This window comes from Girardinichthys multiradiatus, chromosome 19 (assembly GCF_021462225.1).
Source record: "Girardinichthys multiradiatus isolate DD_20200921_A chromosome 19, DD_fGirMul_XY1, whole genome shotgun sequence".
Taxonomy (NCBI): Eukaryota; Metazoa; Chordata; class Actinopteri; order Cyprinodontiformes; family Goodeidae; genus Girardinichthys; species Girardinichthys multiradiatus.
The window spans coordinates 24,638,411-24,657,233 of NC_061811.1; the positions used below are offsets into that span (position 1 = coordinate 24,638,411).

Genomic DNA, 18,823 nt, shown 5'->3' on the forward strand with positions numbered 1-18,823 from the left:
ACATCGACGTACCGCCGGGTATTGTTAGCTGTAAAATATCTCCACATCCTTGTTTTTAATGTGCGGTTAAATCTCTCGACCACTGAAGCTTTTGCTTCACTCGCTGTGGCAAAATGTTCAATACCGTGTTTCTCCATTAAAACCTTAAATTTCTCGTTAAAAAATTCTTTACCGGCATCAGTCTGAAGTTTTTTGGGGATCTGACTTTCTGTAAAAACTGATTCAAATGCCTTTACCACCTCAGCGGCTGTTTTCCTCTTCAAAACTCGTACATACGCCCTTTTTGAAAAGATGTCAATGACTGTTAATAAATAATTATAACCATCATTTTCCATGGCCAGAGCTTGCATGTCACAGAGATCAGCCTGTAACTGCCTCAATGGTCTGGTGACAAAAACTCTGTTTCTCGGGAACTTTATTCTTGCAGGTTTATGTAGAGTATAGGTATCTTCTCCTGATAAAAAATCTTTAACTTTTTCAATCGCAACCTTCTTTCCCGTTTCATCTTGCATAACCCTCCTCAGCCTATCTACACCCCCAAAACTTCCCGGATTTGAAGGGCTATAATATACTTTCTTCATCAGCCGTCTTCCTGCCATCTCTGCCTTATGCTCACTCTGCCAATTACTTGTTAAATAATGAGAAAAAACACACAGGAGGGTAGATTTATCCTTATTTTTTTTATTTTATTTTTGTATTTAATATAAACAAAAAACAACCAGAAAACAAAATCAGATAAAATGCAGATGAATTCAAACACTACTAGCTTTTAAACAACACTTTTGGGAAAGGTTACTATGTTCCTACTTTAATTGTATTTAATAGTAAAAAAAAAAAAAAGAAGAAAAATCATATAATGCAGATTAACTAAAGTACTGGAATACAAAAAAAAAAAAAAATGATACAACAAGTCATCAAACATGTGAGATCAGTTTGTCAGTCCATAGCACTCTGAAACAGAGTTAAGTTGTTTGAGATGTTTCTCATCGACCATGCGATCATAAACGTGCGCTATTGCACTGTGGATGCCTTGTACCGATTTCAGTTCATATAAAACCGTCTTGGCAATCGTCTTCACTCTGAAGTCATCCGCTTGTATGCTTCGAAGTACCAGAAGATTCTGAATAGCGGGAATGAGTTTGGGGGTTACGAGTCGTCGTACGATGCGTTGAAAGTTGACTTGGTAATAATCCTCCCCCAGTACCTCCAGGCAATGGTGTTGACGCTGGCTTGGGTGGTTCGTTATACATCCATAGCAGGTTTCTCTGAGATAGTTCAAAGAGGTTATGTTGAATAAATGAAGTATCGCTGTTTTCACCGTATTGATGAGGGTGGTTGAGAACCAACCGTCAATTTCGTCCTCCTGGTTACTCTCATCCTCTGCTGAAGGCTGAGGGTCCTCCATCGGTCCCAGGGTTTGTGTAGGGGCTTCAGTAGAGGGTGAGTAGCCGGTGGCTACCTCCTCCTCCATGACCACCTTCATGTCTTCAGGCAGGACATTCGCGTCTACAGACTCAGCCATGAATAGCGGTGATGGTGAGCAGAGGTCTGGAGAAAGCGGTAGATATTTCATGTTGTATCCTGTAGGTGATGCAGGACTGAAGTGGTTCTCTGAGAATGAGGATGTTGAGGTGGATGGTGAGAAGAGGTCAGGGGAAGGCGGATGATATGGTCCAATGTTGAAGCTTTCATCGTGCTCAGGAGAGAAGTGGATCTCTGCTCGGTGGTTGTAGAGATCCCTGTATGGTGTCGGTCCACTCATTCTCATGATACGATTCTCAGTGTCTGTGAGCTTGCAGTTATCCCCCCCGTATATATATCATAGGAAGGGGCGTGTCCTCAGAAGAGGGTTCGTTCTAAACGTAAAACAGGAAACGTCAGCGTTTTTTTCACTGACATGACATCGATCCAACTTCGTGACTTTTGGAAAAGGTCAGAAAGACGATGTCCAATTTCACTCATCTTCTCTGCCCAAGCTTCAAACGGCAGAGCCAGCATTGTCTTGAATACGCCGCAGTCTTGATTGAAAGCCTCCAACACAAACAGATCTGAGGGACTCGTCCGGTTGTTCCTGCGTCTGCTTGCCCGAAAAGACCAGCGGCCATTTGCTGTGGTTTTTGACCCCCACACTGCGCTAAAGAGAGGTTCTCTCTCAGCTATTTCAACATCGGATGGTATATGAAACATTCTCGCCCGTTTTACAGGTCGAGGAGACAGTTCATTTTCTTCTTCTTCTTCTTCTTCCTCCCTCTCCTGCCTTGAGACTGTTTCAGGGCTATCATTAAGGTGCGGGATTGCAAGCTTTAACACAGCCCAGTCGCTGTGGGTGAGTGTACACAGAGCCAGTGATCCATTAAATACCTCATCTTGATCCAATTGATACAGGCAAAGCTCTCCTATTTCATACATGAAAATATAACCCCGGCTGCCAACCAGGCCATATGGCTCCAAAGACCATTCTTCCTGCAGAGTGTCGAACGGGGGTCTTTGTACCCTGCAGATGTAGTATGTTGATTTCTTAGGAGCATTCAATTCACGGGATGAATACTGGTAGACGGTCACTGGGGTTTCGCACAGAACTGACATACCTCTTGGCCGAACCGAGGTCTGATTTTCAACCATGGTTGTTGAAGTTGATGTTGGATCCTCATCATCGGTAGAGTATGTCACGACGGGAATTCCGATAGGTATCTCCGTTGAGGAAGTATATGATGCAGTTGCTTGTTCATCATCATCATCTTGGCACGCGTTGCGTTTCTCCTCCGCTTGACGATAAACTCTCTTAACTCTAGCCATTGTTGAACGGGTGTTCTTTTTTTCCAACGAATGCTGCATGTAAAGTGCAGAGTTTTATCTCTGTATTTAAAGTAAACACTAAGGCACGCCCTATTGTTTTCATTGGGTTATTCAAGGTTTAACGATGCTTACAAACACACCCCCTCTATTTTTAATTGGTGCTGATGCCAAACAGTTTCCGATAATACCATATTTGTCTTGTTCTATTTATAACAAACACACCCCTGTGTTTTAATTGACTCATTTAAGGTATTGCCCCTAATGACGACAACCAATCAGCAACCACGGTTACGCCCCCTTGGACACACCACCTGCTTGACCACATGACCTCCTGCCCACATGGCAACCACATGGCGCCCACATGGCGCCCACCGGAAATCCCGCCCTCACCGGAAGTCCCACCCACCTGTCAAAAAGTTTGATGAAAGGGTGTACTTAAATTCTCTCTCATGTAAGACTACATTTTGCAGCAGTAACTTAAAGAGCTTATTTTCAGTTTAGTCTCTCAGATCACTGAAAGGAAATGTTGGCCCACTGTTCTTTATAATGTTGCTTCAACTCATTGAGGTTTGCAGAAATTCATTTTTGCTTTGGTATCCAGAGGTGTTTGTTTACTCAATGTATGCAAGCTGCCCAGAGGCTGTGGCAGCAAAATAAGCCCAACCCATTTACCTTCCGCCACCGTGTTTGAAATGTTTGTGCTGAAATGTTATGTATGGTGCTTGGCATTTATTGTTACCCTTCCACAATGATGTCAGCAGTCCAAGTTTTGTGAGTTATTCAGATGTAGTTTTTCAAACTAAATATGTACAGCTAGATCATTTCTAAAGAGAAACATGAGGCTCCCCCGATGAGCCTTCCAAACAAGTCATACTTGTTTAACCTTTATCTAATTGTACGACCATAAATTTTAAGACCTACCATGTTAACTCAGCCCTGTAGCATGAGAATGAAGCTTAAGGTTTTTGTAGTTTTTCTGAGCATGGCATGGTCTGACTTCAGGGAGAATTTGCTGGGCTTTAACCACTTGAAAGTGATATTTTTTTCTCAGTAGAACCGTGGACTTTGAACTGTTGAGAATTGGCCTTCTAACCATTTCCCATATTGATGGGCAACAATAACTGCTCCTCTAATGTTCACAAACAGCTGTATGCTGTGGACCAACAAACTGCCCGAACTCCTGCTTTTATTGAACTGTTCACACTGATCCAGTGCTTTAACTATCAGCACCTGGGTCGTAGTTTCCTTTCTCAATCCTTCTGAAGCAGCAAAGGTACACAGCTACACGATTTTTGCTCTGTCTTTGATTAATGAATAATGATTGGGTGCAATCGGTTGTGTAGCTCTGCAGACTTGAGGTGTTAGAAGCTCGTAAAAAACAGATAAGTGTTTGTTTCCTTATACGTAAAACCCTAGAACTGAAAGAGGGTGTACTTTCTTTTTCACATAAACAAGTGTGTTTTGCTTTAACACATGGCATATGGCACACTCAGCAGATTAAAATGTAAAATCATTAGTTTCATCCTGCATACCTGCTCTGAACAATGGCCTGCTCCACGTGTGTAGTTCTCTCTGATTGAGGAGTCCCGACTGAGTTCTGGCTCATCACCGACAGAAACTGCAGCAGCAGTTTAGTGCTTTCCGTCTTCCCTGCCCCTGATTCACCACTGGAACACAGCCCCACACACACACACATACACACACACACACACACACACACATACACAACCCAAATCCAATTATAAAGCCAGTGACCTTTTTCTGACATTCCAGTATCTCAGACTGGTCTGGCCATCTAATTGATACTGGGGCTTGATTGCTTCAGAGATATTTCATTAGCTTCCAGTCTCTTTCCATAAGGAGGACACAGAGGCTGAGTATAACTGAAAGCATGATTAGATACTGGACACTGCAGTCAGATCAGACCAGTAACTGCAAACCATCTTTAAGCAGTGGTGAAGGAGTATTTTTTGATGAAAGATGCAACAATTCATCAGTGACTTAAACTTAAACTTCAGTGTTCTGTTCTTTCATCAGCACTAGTCTACCTCCTTCAACACAAACTTTGAAACTTTTCTGCCTGACATTTTCAAACCTTTATTCTTTTTAATTCACCATTTGTTAATAATCTTTTTCCTGTTATCTTTCTTTATCTTCATCCTACTGATTCATTGAAATCCAAGGTGGACAAGCAGCAGATCCACACAGACATAAAGCTTCAGATCTGTTTAGGTTTTGATACCAATGTATCCAGCTCCTGGACTAATACAAAGTAGCTTATAATTGAATAATTAGAAGTAAAAGTATCCATGGTTTCTAAAATTGTTTACTAACAGAGATCTGAAAGGTGTGGCATGCATTTGTGTTCAATCCCCCTGATTTAACACTTTCTAGAACCCCTTTTAGCTGCAATTACAACTTTTTATTTTTATAGCTCAAGCTCTGTCAGACTGGATGGAGAGCAACTGTGTATGGCATTTTTAAATCTTGGCAAAGATTCTCAATTCTGAACTTTGATTAGGCCACACTAACACATAAATATACATTGATTTAAATCATTCAATTCCACCTCTGGTTGTATGTTAGGGGTGCTATGCTGTTGGCAAGCAACCTCTGTCCAAGTCTCCATTTTGTTTTGCAGCCTCCCAGTTCTGATCTGTATTTAACTCTATCTTCCTGAGCAGCTTTGCTGCTCCTGCTGAAAAGGACATCCTTACAGCAGACCAGTCAAGTTTTTTCACACCCAACTCACCTTTCCATGTCTTTCTAGACCTTGTTTTATATATTGGTGCACAATCCAGTTGAAACAGGAAGGGACCATTCCTAAATGTTACCACAAAGTTGGGAGCAAAATTGTCCAAAATGTTTTGGTATGGTGAAGCAATAACAATTTCTTTCAATGGAAAAAAGGGTCCCAAACCCAGCTCCTGCAAAATAGTCCTACACCAAAACTCTCCTTCCACCAAACTTTAAACCTTATACGGCGCAGTCAGTGATGTGACGCTCACCTGGCAACTGCCAAAACACAGATTTGTCGATTGGATAACTGGACAGAGAAGCATAATTCATCACGTCAGGGTGATGAATGTCTACACTGCCCTAGAGTCCATCAGTCACTGAATCTGATGCTTTGCAATGCACTTGGTGATGCAAGGCTTAAATGCAGCTACTCATCCATGGAAACCCATTCAATGAAACTTTCTACACACCTGAGCTAATCTGAAGACCACATGAAAAATGGAGATTTGTAGATTTAATGACCGCAGAAGGTTGGTGACCTCTAGGCACTATACGCCTCAGCATCTGCTGACCCTGCTGTGTGATCTACCACACTTAGCTGACCTGCTGTCCTCCCCAGTCCCTCCATTTTGTATTAATACCACTTACATCTGATTGGGGAATATTGGGTAGTGAGAACATTTTTACAACTGGACTTCTTTCACAGGTGGCCTGGTTACTGCATTTTAAACAGTTGCCATGGATGATACTGGAACACCCAAATTCAATGATTTGGAAGGGTGAGTGAAAACCTTTGGAAACATGGTGTATCTTTGTAACCTATTACTGCTTTAAACTACTCCACAGCTTTCTCCCTGACCTCTCTGCTGTGTTCCTTGGACTTCGTGATGCTATTTGTTCAGTAATGTTCTCTAATGAACATCCATGGTCTTTACTGAACAGCTGTTTATACAGAGATTGAATCCCACACAGGCAGCTTTTCACTAAGTGGCCTCTGACAGCAATTGATTGGATGTTTTTTAGGGGTATCATATTAAAATAGGGCTTTGAGATTATTGTTTGTGCAAAACTTTAAAACCATGTATTATTTTCCTTCCATTTCAAAATGATGCACTACATTGTGTTGGTCTATAGGATGAAATCACAAAACACTGTATTAAGGTTTTCAGTTGTAACCTGACAAAATGTGAAAACATTCAGGGGGCATGAAAACTTACACTCGACACAACCAACAAAGATAATTTGAACTATGAACTCACCTTATGAGGACACACTGACTGTCGTGGCGTTTCCAGATGCAGCGGTAACATTCATTGGCCACAGCAAAAATGTGTGGAGGGAGCTCCCCCAGATGGTGCTTGGAGTACAAGTCCACCCTCTCCAGGTCATACAGACCTGGGATCTGTTTATATGGGTTGACAGCAGCCAGGATGCTTCCAATATTGGTCTGAAAACAGCAATGAAGAAGTGTTTAAGATGACTTTAAAACGAAAATCATCTTGAAATGTATTAATACCCCTCTTGTTTGGGTTAGGGTTAGGGTTAGGGTTGTGAGATAGAAGGGCATATTTACACTACACACCCACTTACACACCTGCCTACAAACAGGACAACCCGCGTGGCTGTATTAGTGTACTTACGTAAATGTTATCCTTCTGGTAGCGTTGGTAAAGGTTGTGCATGATTGCAGCCTCATGCAACTCAGCCAGAGCCGACATGTCCTCTACCCCGTCGATACTGGACTGGTGCATAGCGTACACCCGCTCCCTAGTGACCTCAGCCTGCTGTAGGTAAAACACCTGCACACAAGGGAGCACACAAACTGTCACACATCACATTTTAGTTGTCCTCAGTCCATAAGGGGAGTAACTGCTTGTATAAAAATGACACACATCTGGTCTTTTTTTTCCAGTTGTTGAACTTAATGATGTTGTTGAACGTACTGATGCCAGTGCTCGATACATAAAATTAAATGATCTTGTTTTTGGAATGACAATAAATGCCAGCATTGTAGGATCTGTTATTTTTAGACCCATGATGACAATACAGAGCATTTTTGGCTCAGACCCCAGTTTCCTCTATGCTGTCCATCACCATAGCAACAGGACAGTGTAAGGGAAAGCGTGGGTGTGGATATCAGCCTTGGAGAAGAGGGGATCAAGCAAGACAGAGAAGGGAGTAGATGAGAGGAAGTGTTACAGACCTGATGAGGTGGGATCTGACAGGTGAAAACAGCTTGGTGCGTATTTAGGTCAGGCACGCACACAATGTTACTACGGATCCCCATGTCCGTGTTCCCCCCACACACACACACACACACACACACACACAGGTACTGGAGGTGGCTGCTGTTATGTTTCACCTTGAAGGTCCCTCACTTATGAAAGTTCAGCTTGTCTGAAAATGGAAACCATGCCATTTAGAGTATAGGGTTGCAGATATGACACACAGCAAGCCTTCATTCTGTAAGTGTGTATGTGTGTGTGTGTATGTGTGAGTGTGTGTGTGTGTGTGTGTGTGTGTGTGTATGTGTGTGTGTGTGTGTGTGTGTGTGTGTGTGTGTGTGTGTGTGTGTGTGTGTGTGTGTGTGTGTGTGTGTGTGTGTGCTGTAACAGATGTGGTGGAAGTCTGTTGAGAGTGGCGGGGGGGCTCGCTGTAGGCCATCAGACTGTTCCTAAATTAATCCTATTTCACTGCCTCTACATTTTTTTACTGTGCAGAGCTGTTACATGGAGGTGACTCTCCGGGCAGGAAAACAACCAAAAAATCAACATGCTATCATTTACCAGCTGTCTGTGATTATGACGTTTTTAGTCCAATTGCATGTAGTATTCTGCAGTTTGCATACACTCTTTCAATATCTAAATGTCAACATATAGATATTTTGTGTCTATGGGTAAATGTGTGACTTTCTTCCCCATAAAGCAGCTGAGCTTCTTCACTCAGCTGTGGTAAATTGACCTAAATATTTATCTTCTTTCATTGGAAATTATATATTGATGTTCGCTTATATCCACAGTTAACAGCAAAAATCTGCAATTACAGGGTGTTTGCCAGCGACAACCTGGCACTCGCCCACTGCCAATCCTGAGCCAAGTTGGGTTTAAATGGGGGCTTCTCCAAAACCATTACACTTACCATCCTTATTCAGATCCTTTCTGCAATCAGATTAACAAATTGTGCTTCTTATCCTGTTGCTTTGGTTACAAGGATAGTTCAGATTTTTTGAAATTAGGCTAAGATTTCATTTCACCATTAATAAAAAGGAAAAACATTCTCAGAGTTGTGGAAGGCTAACAGCTAATCAGAAGGACCCCTAGTCAGTGTTTATTTTGTTCTTATTTAGTTTTAGTCACAATTTAGTCATCTGTACACATTTTAATTTCAGTGTAGTTTTAGTGAACTAAATCTTGCTACATCTCTTCAGTCAACTCCGTTTATTAGAAAACATGGCCAATTAAGATAAAGTCGTAGAATACATTTTTAGTGGCCCTTACATCTTTTATGGAAAATTATTTGTTTACACCTCAGAGAATCATTCATCCTAGTACTTTGTATTTTACAATATACAGATTATTGATTCTATTTCGTTCAACTTTCTGTAGATTTCCTTTTTCAAATTTTAAAAACCAAAAATCTTAAGTACGATGTGCTTTGCATAGAAAAATACAAAATGCACATGCACAAACGTAACCGTTTCAGCTCAAGCTTTTGAAAACTAAACCTAAACTGGAAGTAATGGAGGCAGAACTGCAAAGACAATCATAAAAATCAACAAAACCAAAGGTAATAAGAGTGGAAATAAAGGAAAAAAAATTTACCAGAGTAAAAAAATAATGTATTTTTCACTCTAACATGTTGCTCATTAAAATTCTCCAATAAATTTAAAGAACATTTTGCCTTGAATATATCTAATATATCTAGGCACATTTATCTGCCTTTATCTTTCGATGAACCAGAAATACACGAGAGTAGACACTGAATATTGAAAATGTATCTCCCGCCCCCAAGGCTAAAAGCAAAATAAATCTACAACACATAAAAGCAACTGCATTTGACCTACATCAGCTTTTTGTGGATTCAATTAAAGTTACTTCCTGAAAACCTGACCATTAGATGGCGAAGTGACAGGACAGCAGTCTGTAAATCTCTGTGTGAGTTTGTTTGGTGATGGGCTAATCAGTGTCTGATCTGCGTGACGTTCACAGTTGCATGAGAGACAAGATGCAGTGACATGTCTTCCGGTCAAACGGTTTTGGCAGCTGTGTACTTGCAGCGATGTTACAGCTGGACCATGTTATCTGAATGTATGTCCAACCTCAGTTGTTGTTGGACAACGATTTTCCATGCTGCGATGCTCATTATGAGCTCTCACTATGTTGCATCATTCTCTTGTGCTCTTACTTTTTTCTTAATTTCTTCTTGGGTCTCCAAATTCCCTCCTTAGTCTCTTATCATTATTTTTCTTTGTATTTTGCTTTTCTTTTAGTCCATTGCATCTTCTCTTACATCAGCACTATAACGGAAATCCACAATTAAATTTCTCTTTTAATGTAATATATGTGGATTATACAGGTCCTTCTCAAAATATTAGCATATTGTGATAAAGTTCATTATTTTCCATAATGTCATGATGAAAATTTAACATTCATATATTTTAGATTCATTGCACACTAACTGAAATATTTCAGGTCTTTTATTGTCTTAATACGGATGATTTTGGCATACAGCTCATGAAAACCCAAAATTCCTATCTCATAAAATTAGCATATCATTCAAAGGATCTCTAAACGAGCTATGAACCTAATCATCTGAATCAACGAGTTAACTCTAAACACCTGCAAAAGATTCCTGAGGCCTTTAAAACTCCCAGCCTGGTTCATCACTCAAAACCCCAATCATGGGGAAGACTGCCGACCTGACTGCTGTCCAGAAGGCCACTATTGACACCCTCGAGCAAGAGGGTAAGACACAGAAAGAAATTTCTGAACGAATAGGCTGTTCCCAGAGTGCTGTATCAAGGCACCTCAGTGGGAAGTCTGTGGGAAGGAAAAAGTGTGGCAGAAAACGCTGCACAACGAGAAGAGGTGACCGGACCCTGAAGAAGATTCTGGAGAAGGGCCGATTCCAGACCTTGGGGGACCTGCGGAAGCAGTGGACTGAGTCTGGAGTAGAAACATCCAGAGCCACCGTGCACAGGCGTGTGCAGGAAATGGGCTACAGGTGCCGCATTCCCCAGGTCAAGCCACTTTTGAACCAGAAACAGCGGCAGAAGCGCCTGACCTGGGCTACAGAGAAGCAGCACTGGACTGTTGCTCAGTGGTCCAAAGTACTTTTTTCGGATGAAAGCAAATTCTGCATGTCATTCGGAAATCAAGGTGCCAGAGTCTGGAGGAAGACTGGGGAGAAGGAAATGCCAAAATGCCAGAAGTCCAGTGTCAAGTACCCACAGTCAGTGATGGTCTGGGGTGCCGTGTCATCTGCTGGTGTTGGTCCACTGTGTTTTATCAAGGGCAGGGTCAATGCAGCTAGCTATCAGGAGATTTTGGAGCACTTCATGCTTCCATCTGCTGAAAAGCTTTATGGAGATGAAGATTTCATTTTTCAGCACGACCTGGCACCTGCTCACAGTGCCAAAACCACTGGTAAATGGTTTACTGACCATGGTATCACTGTGCTCAATTGGCCTGCCAACTCTCCTGACCTGAACCCCATAGAGAATCTGTGGGATATTGTGAAGAGAACGTTGAGAGACTCAAGACCCAACACTCTGGATGAGCTAAAGGCTGCTATCGAAGCATCCTGGGCCTCCATAAGACCTCAGCAGTGCCACAGGCTGATTGCCTCCATGCCACGCCGCATTGAAGCAGTCATTTCTGCCAAAGGATTCCCGACCAAGCATTGAGTGCATAACTGTACATGATTATTTGAAGGTTGACGTTTTTTGTATTAAAAACACTTTTCTTTTAATGGTCGAATGAAATATGCTAATTTTGTGAGATAGGAATTTTTGGTTTTTACGAGCTGTATGCCAAAATCATCCGTATTAAGACAATAAAAGACCTGAAATATGTCAGTTAGTGTGCGATGAATCTAAAATATATGAATGTTAAATTTTCATCATGACATTATGGAAAATAATGAACTTTATCACAATATGCTAATATTTTGAGAAGGACCTGTAGACCGTCTGAAAGCCAAATGGCTCAGTCTGGGAACCCAGGCTGTTATTGAGCCGTCACTCACAACCGTTTGAAACAGAGCATCAAGTGGTCCTTGCAATGTCATTCAATTCAATTCAATTCAAATTCAAAAATACTTTATTAATCCCAAAGGGAAATTAAATGGCTTGTGAGGCAGGAGCTGTACCAAAACGCAGACAGGACCATGGAAGCAGCATGTACCATTGATTGGATTTAATAATAAGAAAACAAGAGAGCTTATATACAGAGGGAAGTGTGGAGAAAGACACAGAATGCAGGTGAGAGCAATCAGGAAGAAATAACACAGAGGAGCTGAATGGAGATTAAAAAAAAACTAGGAAAATCTAAGAAATAATCTAAATGTACAAAAGACTGAACGGACAATGAACTAAGAAAACTAATACACAACTAATACACAAATGATTGAACTAAAATGGCAGCACTTAGAGAACACAAACAACACGGAAATGATGTAAACAGAGACATAGAAGAAACCCAAAACTCAAACACCTAAGGATCATAACATCCAGAGTAATCTATAGAGCAGACAGAGAGGACAAGGCTTTACACAAAAAATCAACACATGCAAAAAAGTGGAAAAAAGGTAGATTTCCAGCCTCATGTGGAACCTGACTTGATCATATCAATTTTATCATGATCTTGATCATTTTAATTTGATCAATTTTAGCAAACTTCTTTTTTTTGCAAAATGCATTAAAAATTAAATGATTTACTTGTGCTCAGTATTATCTTACAATGGTGTTTTGTTTTTGTTGGGGTGGGGGGGTTCCACTTATTATAATTGTTTTTTTCATCTTTCTTCATGTGTTTTGCTCTGGGATTATTTTTGACTGTTTGATTATTGCCACTAAGAGCATTCTTGTAGTCCAGAGTGGTTCTGGTTCTTCTGGCAAAGTCCAATTTGTTTTCAACTCTCCAGGTCTTAAACATCAAGCTTGAGAAATGTATATAACTCGGGACGACCCACAGGCAAATGAATATGTGAAAGAAGGCCCTTTAAAGTGGAAAATTATGTCAGAGACATAAATACAGGTCCTTCTCAAAATATTAGCATATTGTGATAAAGTTAACTATTTTCCATAATGTCATGATGAAAATTTAACATTCCTATATTTTAGATTCATTGCACACTAACTGAAATATTTCAGGTCTTTTATTGTCTTAATACGGATGATTTTGGCATACAGCTCATGAAAACCCAAAATTCCTATCTCACAAAATTAGCATATTTCATCCGACCAATTAAAGAAAAGTGTTTTTAATACAAAAAACGTCAACCTTCAAATAATCATGTACAGTTATGCACTCAATACTTGGTCGGGAATCCTTTTGCAGAAATGACTGCTTCAATGCGGCGTGGCATGGAGGAAATCAGCCTGTGACACTGCTGAGGTCTTATGGAGGCCCAGGATGCTTCGATAGCGGCCTTTAGCTCATCCAGAGTGTTGGGTCTTGAGTCTCTCAACGTTCTCTTCACAATATCCCACAGATTCTCTATGGGGTTCAGGTCAGGAGAGTTGGCAGGCCAATTGAGCACAGTGATACCATGGTCAGTAAACCATTTACCAGTGGTTTTGGCACTGTGAGCAGGTGCCAGGTCGTGCTGAAAAATGAAATCTTCATCTCCATAAAGCTTTTCAGCAGATGGAAGCAGGAAGTGCTCCAAAATCTCCTGATAGCTAGCTGCATTGACCCTGCCCTTGATAAAACACAGTGGACCAACACCAGCAGCTGACACGGCACCCCAGACCATCACTGACTGTGGGTACTTGACACTGGACTTCTGGCATTTTGGCATTTCCTTCTCCCCAGTCTTCCTCCAGACTCTGGCACCTTGATTTCCGAATGACATGCAGAATTTGCTTTCATCCGAAAAAAGTACTTTGGACCACTGAGCAACAGTCCAGTGCTGCTTCTCTGTAGCCCAGGTCAGGCGCTTCTGCCGCTGTTTCTGGTTCAAAAGTGGCTTGACCTGGGGAATGCGGCACCTGTAGCCCATTTCCTGCACACGCCTGTGCACGGTGGCTCTGGATGTTTCTACTCCAGACTCAGTCCACTGCTTCCGCAGGTCCCCCAAGGTCTGGAATCGGCCCTTCTCCACAATCTTCCTCAGGGTCCGGTCACCTCTTCTCGTTGTGCAGCGTTTTCTGCCACACTTTTTCCTTCCCACAGACTTCCCACTGAGGTGCCTTGATACAGCACTCTGGGAACAGCCTATTCGTTCAGAAATTTCTTTCTGTGTCTTACCCTCTTGCTTGAGGGTGTCAATAGTGGCCTTCTGGACAGCAGTCAGGTCGGCAGTCTTACCCATGATTGGGGTTTTGAGTGATGAACCAGGCTGGGAGTTTTAAAGGCCTCAGGAATCTTTTGCAGGTGTTTAGAGTTAACTCGTTGATTCAGATGATTAGGTTCATAGCTCGTTTAGAGACCCTTTTAATGATATGATAATTTTGTGAGATAGGAATTTTGGGTTTTCATGAGCTGTATGCCAAAATCATCCGTATTAAGACAATAAAAGACCTGAAATATTTCAGTTAGTGTGCAATGAATCTAAAATATATGAATGTTAAAATTTAATCATGACATTATGGAAAATAATGAACTTTATCACAATATGCTAATATTTTGAGAAGGACCTGTAGAGCTGCAGCAGGACATAAAAAGAGATTTCTCTAAATGTCTTCCTCCATTTGCCCTCAGGTGGGTTTAAACTCTTTCTGTTAGCAGATCCTTATTTCATTTCAACACAAAGAAAATACACAGGAACTCTCTAACTTCATGTATGTGATGCAAGCCTACACACGTTGAGTTCTACGACCTAGAGTCTAAAAATGGACACCTCGCATTAAATAATTTATTATGAAGATAAACAGAAAAACGACTTCAGGTCGATCAGGGGGAAACAGAATAATCTAGAAGTGGAGCAAGAATAAGCAACTCTGATCTTTACTTAGTTATAAATCATACAGTAAGCACGAATAACTAGACTGTTCTTTGTTTTCTTCTCCCTTTTTGCCAGTAAATTGCATTTAAAAAAACCATGCATGCATGACTAATCTACATGCTGTAAGGCCATGCCAGAGATTATACTGAGAATAAAATATAAAGATTCATATTTTTAAAGGATAACTAAACATTTGATTTTTTTTTTTATTCATTTGATTTTTATTGCCAAAAAAGAAAGGAAACCCTATCATCAAACATTAAAAGTGACCAGAAAGGTGTAGGTAGAAGCAGAACTCACTTCACCGACTCTACATCTATTTTTGAACAGATCCTACACTCTATGTAAAAGTACAGTGCTAGTATAAATTTACCTCACTTATGTAGGCAATGATAATTTCTTATTCCTCAATATGAATTAAAATCTCTGTAATGTTTCAGTTCATCATTAAAGGAATTACATAAATTAATGATGAGGCGTTTTTGTCAAGGGGGATGAAATTACGAATACTTCAAAATCGCAGCCAGAAATACTCCATGAAACGAAAGCTAAAGGTTTTAGACTAGGTTGACCTCAGGATTTCCTAAGTAGAGCTGTGAACAAGAGAATGTAACACATTTAGAGAACGTTTTGCAAGGTTGAGAAGCAAATATTGTCAGGTCAAGATTTGGTATGCTGATAGACTTCTACCAAAGACAATTTCCTGTGTACTGAATGTTCAAATACCAATTATTACGTATTTTGATTTATTTAAATTAATACATAATTTATCTACATCAAATTATCCCATCATCCTAATACAGGTCAGTATAGAATTTCTATGACATATGTTTTAAATAGCAGGGGCGAACAGTGATAAAAGGTCATGCATCTAGGAACAGTTTGCATAGTATCCGTTTTAATGTGCAAAATATAGCATGATGTGCTAACTTGAATATTCCCTTTCTTGAGCAAACAACCAATTTTATCCTTTCACCATTTTCTACTGCTTCTCTTCTGTACAATTACTTTGCTCCTAACGTGATTTATGGAGACACTTATGCACATTCTGTGTGTGCACCTTTTTCATAAAGCTCTCTGATGTCTGAAGCTGCTTTGCATGATTCAGGAGCAGAGCCAGGGGAGACAAGCCTCTTCATTTGACTTCACATATTAACTGCAGCAAAAGTGAGGGAGTGTGGACCTGAGAGATAAAAATGGAAAGGCAGAGAGAAGAGCGCTGTGGGCACAGTGACCTATATGCTGAGCTGAGATACAGTATCACACAGTGCTGTGCACACCGGCAGTTCTCATCGCTGACCTTGGACCTGATCCCTCAGACCTCCACGTGTCTGATTAGGACAGGGGAACTGTCTTTAGGTAAAACCAAACCCTCTGATAGAATTACGGGTGAGTTTCTATTATCTCATCATTTGATATATTCAACTGTGTAACTCCTAAATCCCCAGAGAGTCAAAAGCTGTAAGACCATGAAGATAAAAGTGGGTCAGTAGATAACACAGTGTTAATCTTTTATATGCAGAATAAAACCAATAAAGTAATGTATGCACTTTTTATTAAGTTTATTTTACGGTGTAAGTTGTCAGCGGTGTGGTAGTTTTGTCTGTGCACATGAAGTAATGCATCCCTGCAGCCATTTCTGTCCTCGCCTGAGCTCTCACTGTGGCTTTTTCAGCTCACTGCTGTCATGTCACGCAAAACATAACCTGCATGTGTACATGCACACAAATGGGCGATGTTCACATTTATCATACAATGCATCTATAAAACCTAAATGTACATTTTAAGCTTTTATAAGGGGAATACGCTGATGCTAACTGTAGCCATAGCAACTATACCAAAACCGAGCTCAATAGAAGAAGCAGCATGTAAGATTTTTAATAAAAGCATGGTAATAAACACTTCTTCTGCATCAAGGAAAAATCTATTTTATTTTAATGCTGATTTTCATTACCTATAAAGCTATGTACTGACTCTGTCTTTATCTGACTTTCTAGTTTTTTTGCTGTCCCAGTTTCATCACAGGTTCATTCAACTTTCCTCTAATCAGATCTGATCCAAAACATATTCATAACTCTGTGAGATATATCCATGTTAAAGAGAAAGGGAAAAGTTGGTTGTGTGGGGTTTTATTGGTTTACTAGGAAAAAATACACAATTTAAAAAAATAAAGCACATCATCTGCAACCCAATGACATAAAAGGACTGAACAAAAAAAACATCCTTTGCACCATTGATGTCATTCTTTTGAATTTCATATTTTCATTACAGTTATTAAAAAAGTAAAGCCAAATCAGAACAAATGTCACATAAAGGATCTTTACATACAGGTACAGTTAAAATGCAGTTAAACTGTAACTGCAACAGTTTAAGAGAATCTGTGTAGCAAGGCAGTACGGCATCAAGATATTTGCAATACTATTGGTGAATATTGTGACGATGATAAAAAATTGCTATTCACACAATTTTCCTGATTCTCTTCTTTCTTTTCCATTATAACAGTTTCCCCACCATTTCAGTGAATTTTAGAATCTCAGTCACTGAAAATATACCTGATATCAAGTGTAGCTGGAGACCATCTAACTGCCCGAATATATTATTGGCATCTGAATAGATGTGACTCAAAATATGATATCCAACCAAGTATTGCATCTAAGCAGTCCTTTGAGATTGCAATATAAATTCCAATTTGATGTGTGCAGCTGTACTGTGGAGGGAGCTAAAGATTAGGGTGATGCCAAGGAGGTCTTCCAACCTCAAAGACATGGAGCTCATAACTACAAATAAATTCTCAAAATATCAGAAGGTAATTTGTTGGTATTTAGGTGTTATTGCTGTAATGCCACAAAAGATTTTTCCATTGATAATTGAAAAGGTTTTAAAAAAAATTAGGCATGCCGTTTTTTAAATAAAATGGAAATAAATCCAAATTAATACAGAAACAAACTTCTTGGTGGAATTAAATCTTTTTAATATCTAAATCTCCTAGGGGTATGAATAATTTTAGGTCTAACTGTATCTAAAATTCTAACAGTCCAAATCCCTAAAATCAATTGAAAAGATTAAAATCATTTCAATTCATTTTCAATTCGATTCAGTTTTATTGTGGAATTTCTATGCAGTGATCAGTGATTAAGAGGCAGGGTGGACCTCGAACAGGTCGTCAAAGCATCACAGGGCGACGCAGAGATACACGCGCCAATCCACACTGGAAATTTATAGCGTTCAGTTAAAGGAACCAACATGTTTTGGAGAGTGAGAGGAAGTCAGAGAACTTTGTATGTACTAATGTCTAATCCTAATTATCTTGAACTAGTGTTGCACACCAAAAAAATACTGATTTTAGATATCCTTAGCAAATGCTATCTGTAAACATAATTATTTATTTTGAAAAGAAACAGTGGGTATGGTCCTTACCAACTGTAATAAATGCAAACCAAATTTTTGAGCAACGGAGAATTGATTTCATCTTCTACTCTTAGTGGTTCTAAGTTTCATTCAGATAAACAATCAGCACTGACAACTGTGGTTCTCTATTAGTATGTCATTAATAAAGTGAAGTGATGAGGGATATGTTCGCTCATAAAAACAACAAGATAGCTTTAGTTAGGTTCACATTATAAACTATTACATTCTGTATGGTGCAGTAAACATATGTTGCACCTCAACTAATCTTAATCATGTTTTAAGTTTCTTTCAGAAAACCAAAAAACGTCAAACATGTGTATAATGGCAGCAACATGTTCTTATGCAGATTTAGACTATCGTTGAGTCACAAAGGTGAGTCCTTTAAGAGCAATTAAATCTTGCACCGTCATACAGGGACTTCTTTCTTTACAGTGAAGGTAAACAGCATGATATAGTTGTTTATTTTAGAGATAAAGTGCATCTAAACTGGCTTTATCTGGGTGATTTTGGCACCAAGAGCAATATACTAGACCTTTTTGTCTATAGAGTACAGGATATGATGTATGTGTAGCATACTAGTAGACTGTTTGAGTATCTGAAACACAGAGCGCATGCTGAGGAGAACTAGGTCAGGAAGACTATAGGAAGAAAGGAAGATAAAAAGGATGCAAACACAGAAAATGTAGCTGGTTTACTATTTAGTAGCAAGATG

At 39.9% G+C, this 18,823-nt stretch overlaps 1 protein-coding gene across 3 annotated transcripts in view; it reads right to left on the reverse strand.

The window, feature by feature from the left end:
* myo10l1 (myosin X, like 1) overlaps positions 1 to 18,823 on the reverse strand; it is a 73,597-nt gene that overhangs the window by 36,651 nt on the left and 18,123 nt on the right. For all 3 annotated transcript variants that reach the window (XM_047345483.1, XM_047345482.1, XM_047345481.1), the window contains exons 3-5: positions 7,176 to 7,334; positions 6,795 to 6,982; positions 4,329 to 4,463 (exon numbers count right to left, since the gene is read on the reverse strand). In XM_047345483.1, the coding sequence (XP_047201439.1) occupies positions 4,329 to 4,463; positions 6,795 to 6,982; positions 7,176 to 7,334 (482 nt within the window). The remainder of the gene's footprint in view (positions 1 to 4,328; positions 4,464 to 6,794; positions 6,983 to 7,175; positions 7,335 to 18,823) is intronic.